The sequence below is a fragment of the Heteronotia binoei genome, chromosome 16 (assembly GCF_032191835.1).
Source record: "Heteronotia binoei isolate CCM8104 ecotype False Entrance Well chromosome 16, APGP_CSIRO_Hbin_v1, whole genome shotgun sequence".
NCBI lineage: Eukaryota > Metazoa > Chordata > Lepidosauria > Squamata > Gekkonidae > Heteronotia > Heteronotia binoei.
The window spans coordinates 39,867,865-39,875,547 of NC_083238.1; the positions used below are offsets into that span (position 1 = coordinate 39,867,865).

At 43.6% G+C, this 7,683-nt stretch overlaps 1 protein-coding gene across 1 annotated transcript; it reads left to right on the forward strand.

Moving 5' to 3' along the window:
- Positions 1-289: 289 nt before the first annotated feature.
- DUSP19 (dual specificity phosphatase 19) lies at positions 290-6,899 on the forward strand. Its single transcript, XM_060257420.1, has 4 exons — positions 290-703; positions 989-1,035; positions 1,941-2,093; positions 5,846-6,899. The coding sequence occupies exons 1-4, from the start codon at positions 478-480 to the stop codon at positions 6,062-6,064; spliced, it is 645 nt and encodes a 214-aa protein (XP_060113403.1). The 5' UTR covers positions 290-477; the 3' UTR covers positions 6,065-6,899.
- The last annotated feature ends 784 nt before the right edge of the window (positions 6,900-7,683 follow it).

The window sequence follows — 7,683 nt, forward strand, 5'->3', positions numbered from 1 at the left end:
GTATAAATCTGCAGTCTTCTTCTTCTCAGCTATTATAATTTTGTCTCTGCTTTATTAAGGACTCTTTTTGCTGACTTCTCCTTGCTTAAAAGCTATTTCCCCTCCCCAGTGAACACATCCATTTGACAAGGAGGTGAAAAAAACAAAAGTGTGAGGGGATCCAAGCATGCACTCGTGTGTCATTTCATCTGTGCTAGAGGCTTAATGCTGCTTGACAGAAAGGGATTCTTAACCAATCAGGAATCCTGTCTCAGAGGCCAATGAAAAGCTGCCTTACACAAGGCTCTAAGGCACAGGAAGCTAAAAAGACAAGGTCTCTGTTTTTGCCCAGCTGCTGTTTGCAGAGGAGGGGGGTACCACTGTGTTCACACGCTGGGGATGCTACACCCACAGAAAGAAAGTCACATAGGCAGATAAGCTCCCTCCTCAACCACTCCCTTTGGTCGTGGTTAGCCTGAAGGCGTCTTTGCTCATGTAATGCACTCGCTCACTCAAGAAATCAGAGCCTTCTCCCGGACTAATTTAAGAAAACAATGCACCCGAGTCACCACTTTATCCGGGAAGAGAATTATAGAGACGTGGAAAGATGCCCGAATGCAGGTGGTGGAAGCAGCTGATCTGAACGATGGGGATGCTTGCGGCTACGTCCAGGACTTGAGCTTGGATCTGCAAGTGGGCGTCGTGAAACCGTGGCTCTTGCTGGGTGAGTGTGCGGGTGGAGCCAAAGAAATGGGGTCTGTGTACGTTTTTTTAAAACAAATCCAAAACTGCACTAACATATCTTTTATGAGCTTTGAGAGATGGAAGGGTATACATCTTTTTTTCTGTAACTGTGTGCTGTCAGATATGTCTTTAGCATTACTTCTAACTACTGAATGTTTATTGCGTGCCTCTAGTTTGGTACCCTTGCTTCCTAGCAATCACCTTTCTCTATAAGAGACCAGGTGCATGTCATGCCTTTCTCAAACAGTGTCTTCTCTCCTCACAGGATCGCAGGATGCTGCCCATGACCTCGAGACCATGAAAAAATACAGGGTAATGAGAAATAATGCTATAGAAGTTTCTTGGCTTGAGCATGAATCAAACATTTGAAAAGATGTGATGTTCCCCTCCAAAAACATTTTGGTCATAACTGAATGGTGTTGCAGATTGTAAGGGCATCTGATCCTTTTGTTAGACAGTATCCAACAGATATAGGCATGGAATAAGGTCTGCTAAAATACGAGGGACTTATTCTTGTAATATCTTTGGAACCTAGGTGACAAGGCTTCTACTGGAAAACTGAGGGCGGGTTCATTTGGGCTGTTCTTATATGCTTCTTTGTCTTCACTACTTCACATTAGGTAAATAATACAAGGCGTTATATTAATGGTTACTGAAAAGTATTTAGTTTAGGCTCATGTGGAAGATGGGTAGTATAAAATGCAATAATAATAATTGTAATTAATAGTAGTAGTAGTAGTAGTGGAAAAAAGTTTGAGTCCAGTGGAAACTTTAAGACCAACACAGTTTTGTTCAAGGAATAAGCTTTTGATGCACACAAAAGCTCAAACTTTGAATAAAATTTTGTTAGTCTTAAAAGTTCCACTGGACTTGAATTTTTTTCTACAACTACTACTACTCAGACCAAGATGGCTACCAATAATAATAATAATAATAAATAACAACGACAATGCAAATAACACCAGCTCAACCCCAGAAGGCTGTGTTGCTTGGAGCATCAAGAATCCTGTGAAAATGCATTTGGAATTTCCAAAAGCGTCAACAGATTTTGAATTGCAGAACCCTATCTACCAGTCAAGTATCTGTGCCAATTCATAACAACAATAATGATCATTATGACAGATTACTCAGTGTTGGATGGAGATCCACAGCCCTGCCAAATTTTGGAGACTTCAGAAGCAGCTTGCTTTCCTGACTATTGCTCTTCTGTATTTTAGGTTACTCACGTTCTAAATGTTGCCTATGGAGTTGAAAACGCCTTCCCTGATGACTTCACGTACAGGACCATTCCTATCCTTGATCTTCCCGAGACTGACATTTTGTCTTATTTCCCTGAGTGCTTTGAATTTATTGAGCAAGCCAAGTTGAAGGTAAATCACTCGAGCAAGTGTTGCGTGGCAATAATTTTTCAGCAGGGGAAAAAAATGAGCAAGTGAGGGATGGTGGCTCAGTGATAGAGCATCTGCTTGGTAAGCAGAAGATCCCAGGTTCAGTCCCCGGCATCTCCAACTAAAAAGGGTCCAGGCAAAGAGGTGTGAAAAACCTCAGCTTGAGACCCTGGAGAGCCGCTGCCAGTCTGAGTAGACAATACTGACTTTGATGGATGGAGGATCTGATTCAGTAGAAGGCAGCTTCATACGTTCAAGTGTCTGTTGTGATGTGATGGTCTTAATGCTGCTGCTGAGACTTGGGCTTCTCTTAATTGCTGACCGAGAAAACCTGAATGTAAAATGAAACTGGGCATAGTATCACAACAATACAATTATTTTTGATAACTCTGATATTAGCCCAGCGGGTTGGATCCTAAAAAGTGCAAGTAGAACAGGTCTTCCCTGTCCCCTCCTTCCTGCTTCAGTGCTCTGTGCCCTGAAAAGCCACCCCTTAGGGTCAAGGGAGCGCAAACTTCCTCTTATGTCACTGATGTGCTTTTTCTTCATGTAAGAAGCTACTGGACTCCAGCAATCAATGCGAATGGGTTTAAAGCAAGCTTTACACTGCTGGCCGGTGGCACTAAGCTGAATATGAAAATTAACAGCAGATATTTATAGCAGCAGTTTTTGGCCCTGACCTGGGTAGCTGAGGCTAGCCCAATCTCGTCAGATCTCGGGAGCTGTATAGGGTCGGCCCTTGGCTAGTACTTGGATGGGAGACCTCCAGGGAATACCGGAGTTGTGACTCGGCGACAGGCAGCGGCAAGCCACCTCTGAAACATCTCTTGTGTCGAAAGCACAAATTATGATGTTATAAAAGCCCACCTTGTACGAACAAACATCAGTTGAATGCATTTCACATAACCTCTTCATGTGAACCGCAAGGTGACAGCGCCTGGTCAAATCTGATTCTGGGTCATTCCGTGAGCTCTGTCATTTTCATTATTTACATAGTTTAGAATGAAGGGAGATAATATTGCTTCATCGCACATTGTGCTATTTTAGAAGGAAGGGGCACAGCATATTGTTTACAAGTCACCTGAAACGGGCATTCGCTTAATGCCCTCCTGGAGGTTTCTGGTTACAGTTTCCACTTCATTTCTAAATTAGACTTGCCGTTCTGACAGTGCAGTCCTAAGCAGAGTTAACGCCCTTCTGAACCCTGTGGAATCAACGGGCTACAAAGGGTGGCGCTCTGCTTAGGTTTGCAATGCTTGCGCCACCGGTGTGCCTTCGAAGTTTAATTTTTCAGTTCTTTATCCTCAAGGGCTCATTGTACGCTTTCATTACAGCACTGCTCCGTAATGCAAGATGCTTTTGTTTGACGGATGGAAACTTTAGATAATTTACCTCTCACAAAAAAATCCTTGTTATAAAGTAGCACAAGTTAATAAAACAAGATTATGAATAGACTTTGTGAGGCAAACAAATCTGTAACCGAGGACTTCTGCATATTATTGTGTGATTAGATAAATTCTGGAAAAGCCCAGGGTTACATCTGAAAATGAGGGAAAATTCGCAGGCTGTCTTTCTGTTATCCATGAGGAGGGGAAGAAGAGAGGCTATTAACCCATACACAAAGATGAATGCTTACTATTGGATAATAACTCTTTAGTTTCTGTGTCGTTGTTGGCTCCAAGTCGCAACTGACTGAAGGGGACCCCATAGGGTTTTCAAGGCAAGAAATGTTGAGAGGTCGTTTGCAATTGCCTGTTTCTGTGTAGCGATCCTGGTATTCTGTGGTGATCACCCATCCAGGTACTAAACAAGGTAGGGTTGCCAAGTCCAACTCAAGAAATATCTAGAGACTTTGGGGGTGGAGCCAGGAGCAAGGTTGTGACAAGCATGGTTGAACTCCAAAGGGAGTTCTGGCCACCATATTTAAAGGGACCACACTCCTTTTAAATGCCTTTCCTCCATTTGGAAGGATAGGGGCACCTTCTTTTGGGGCTCATAGAATTGGACCCCCTTGCCCAATATTTTTTAAACATGGGGGGTGTTTTGAGGAAAGGCACCAGATGCTATGCTGAAAATTTGGTGCCTCTACTTCAAAAAGCAGCCCCTCTGGAGCCCCCAATACCCATGGATCAATTCTCTATTATACTCTATGCCATGGGAACTGGTCTCCACAGGGTATAATGGAGGGCCCAACAGACATTTCCCTCCCTTCCCACTGCTTTCTCATGACCCTGAAGCGGAGGGAGGACCTCTAAACCGGGGGGTCCCCTGCCCCCAACTGGGGATTGGCAACCCTAAAACAAGGCCAACCCTGCTTAGCTTCCGAGCTCTGATGAGATCAGGCTCTCCTAGGCTACCCAAGTCAGGGCAAGACAGTTTACAAAGATTCAAACCAGTGTAGCTGGTGAATCTTTCAGAAGTGTCTTCGGCCAACCCAACGAAAGGGGGAGGGGGGCATGACTCTCAGGGTGCCTTGGAAGACGGTGAATAAATACAAAGTTACACCAGCCAAATACTCTTCATTTATATATCTTAGGGAGAGGCGGTCTCCCTTGAGTGAATTTTTTACCAGTTCCTGCAGTGCAACAGCTACGACGCAATCATTGTTTAGAAGATTTTGAGGTAGGGTTTCAAATGGGAGGCTTTGACCTAGTTTCCTCCTGGCTCCCGTGATCTTGGTCCTTATCAGTTAATTGGAGCCAGTCTGCTAGTCCAGACAGCCTCTCGCTGTTTCGAGCAATTAACTGCCCCACTTGGCAGAAGTGATCCAAGCAAGCAAGAGATTTCTTTCATCTTTTGCTTAAGGTGGTGGCGGCCTGCTTTACGTTCCTGCATGTAGGCCAAACTTGGAGGCGATGCTTTCCTATGATTCCTCCTCGGCAGGGGTCGTTTTGTAGAAAAATAGGTGATGGAACTGATTAGCGTAACTCATTAGCAAAGCAACCCGACGTAAGAAGGGGGAGCCCTGGGTGAGCAAGGCCTGCTTGGGATGGCTAGAAATCCACCAGCCCAAGCAGGCCTCTCTCCCCTGGGGCTCTCCTTGGCCACCCCCCCCCCCAATCAAAAGGCCAGCAAGCCACCCACCACCCAAAATCACATAAATGGAGAAAAGGTGGTGTGGTCTTCTCCAGGGGTTAATGAAGGCTGCTGGAGGTGTGGTAAAGCTCCTGGTGGCTGGCTGGCTGGCTGCCCGCTCTCCTAATCCAGGGATTGTTATGCAGCTGCACCTATTCAATGGACAAGGTAGGTGGCAAGGAGGAGGGGGAACCCTCAGAAAGGTTCAGGAGCTGCGCCTTCTGCTGAATCCAAGGCCTGCTCCTATGTGATTCATTGCAGACAGCTACATTGTTTAGGAGATAACAGAAGCTGCTTAGTAATAGGAGGCACCATATTAGGCTGAGCCAATGTTCCTATCAAATGTAGATTTAATGGTCTGGCATGCAGTTATTTGCATGCCAACCAATTAAACCAGTTAAATCTATCATGTCCCCCTCCCTTAGCTGTCTCTTCTCTAAACTGAAAAGTCCCAGACTCTTCTGCCTTTTCTCGCAGGAAAGATGCTCTAACCCACAACCATCTCTGTACTTTTTCCAGCTCTGGCAATGGCCTTTCAAAGATCAATGACCAGAACGGCACCTCTGAAAATCCTACAGCTGAAGATCCAATGGTTGTGAAATCTATTTTGACTGCAGTGGTTTTCTAAACATGCTGACTTCTTTCCTTTTCTCTTGCAGGATGGCGCGGTGCTCATTCACTGTAATGCGGGAGTCTCTCGTGCTGCGGCCATCGTCATTGGCTTTCTAATGCATTCAGAAGGACTCAGTTTTTCTCAGGCTTTTTCTGTGGTGAAAAATGCGAGACCGGCCATTTGTCCAAATTCCGGTTTTATGGAGCAGCTTCAAAAATACCGACAGCGCAATAATAAAGCAAATGGAACCTTAAATAATATCTGAATGGCGAAAGGGGAAGGATGAACCTTTGGTTGCACTAGAATGGAAGATGCAGCTGACACGTTGGGCTGCAGTCACGGGACATGCCCAAAATTAGCCCCTGAAGCTGAGCTGTGATTGTGGAGTTAACCTTCGTGCTCTCATACATTATTCTAAATTAATTTCCCCTCTTCTAATTATTCTGTTTGCTTTTTTAAAAAAAATTCTCACAGTAATAGGTGTAACAATAATGAATCAGCTTGGATTTGCAATGACTGGTTGGTTTGGTGGTTGCTGTCTTGCATGTAACTGTCCTCTGCTGAACCATGGTTGCCAACTTCCAGGTGGGACCTGGCGATCTCATAGAATTACAGTAGATTTCCAGACAACAGAGATCAGCTCCGTTGGAGAAAATTGCTGCCTTGAAGGTCCGATTCTATGGTATTATACCCTGCTGAGGTCTGTCCCTCCCTAAACCTTGCTCTTCCCATAGTCCCCAAATCTCCAGGAATTTCCCAACCTGGAGTTGGCAACTCTACTACTGTTGCAAGTTTGTTTATGATTGCAGCTCAGGCATATCATCTATGCAAGAGACAAAATTATTTCATAGCTGTCCTTCATTTTCTTCAGGAATGATTTGTCACAAGAGTTTGTTTTTACCAAAGTGATTAAATATCAAGGGGAGGGGTGGGTTGGCTCGCTAGGTGGATCAAACAGAAGAAAATTTAAGTTTTTCTCCTGAGAAGTGCAGGTAGGTGGCTAGAAAAGAAACATGCCAGCCCATTGCTCCATTTGCCTTGTACATTCAATTTTCATGATTGTAAAAATCTAGATAATAAAGCATTCTTATAAAAACAAACCATCTCTTCATTTTATCTTTGAAATGTGTCAATAACATTTATAATTTTCTAACTATTTTTTCCTGGCCCTCCATAAACTAGCCCTCTGCCCTGCCACAGCAGAAAGTCCTCAATGAATCAAAAGCCAAATTTGACCGCTTCAAACAGAAGTGCATTTATTTTTAAACATCAGCATCACAGGAGCTGTACAATACATTCTAGGGTTGCCCTTAGCAACCCAGCCCTTAAAAGTCTGTATAAGACAGAAAGCCATGCAGAGAGTTCCAGGCAAAACAGTCACTAATCAGAAATTATGAAACGAAATAGAGACACGGCACAATTATTTTTGTTACTAGCATGTATTGTTATATAAAGCTTGATGCTTGCCAGCAGTTTCAGAAATATTGTCCACATATTTAAATTGAAAATAAATATTTTAATAAAAATATTTAGGAAGCTGTACCATATATCACCATTTTGATACGTAATTGGCTAAAGCAGAACATGAAGAAAACACGTCTCCCTTGTTTTTCTCATTCCTCAATGATTTTATCTCATGCAGGTACATGGCTTCTAAACCAGGGATGTAGAACTCATTTGTTATGAGGGCTGGAACAGACATAAATGAAACCTTGTCAGGCTGGGCCACATATGTCATAAAATGTGAGATACTTTATGAAGGACACAGACAAACACAAAGATTTTTTGAAAAAAAACCTTAAGACTAAAGCTTGCTTAAAATGTAAGCACTTGTTAGTCTTAAAGGTGCTTTCTTTGAATCTCTCCTGTGCAATCCAGCCTCTC

Bases quoted from the DNA above. Each gene is read 5' to 3' on its own strand.
- DUSP19 (XM_060257420.1), top strand. From the start codon at position 478: ATGCACTCGCTCACTCAAGAAATCAGAGCCTTCTCCCGGACTAATTTA. The intron at 704-988 runs GTGAGTGTGCGG...CTCTCCTCACAG, and splicing joins GAAACCGTGGCTCTTGCTGG to GATCGCAGGATGCTGCCCAT. The intron at 1,036-1,940 runs GTAATGAGAAAT...TCTGTATTTTAG, and splicing joins AGACCATGAAAAAATACAGG to GTTACTCACGTTCTAAATGT.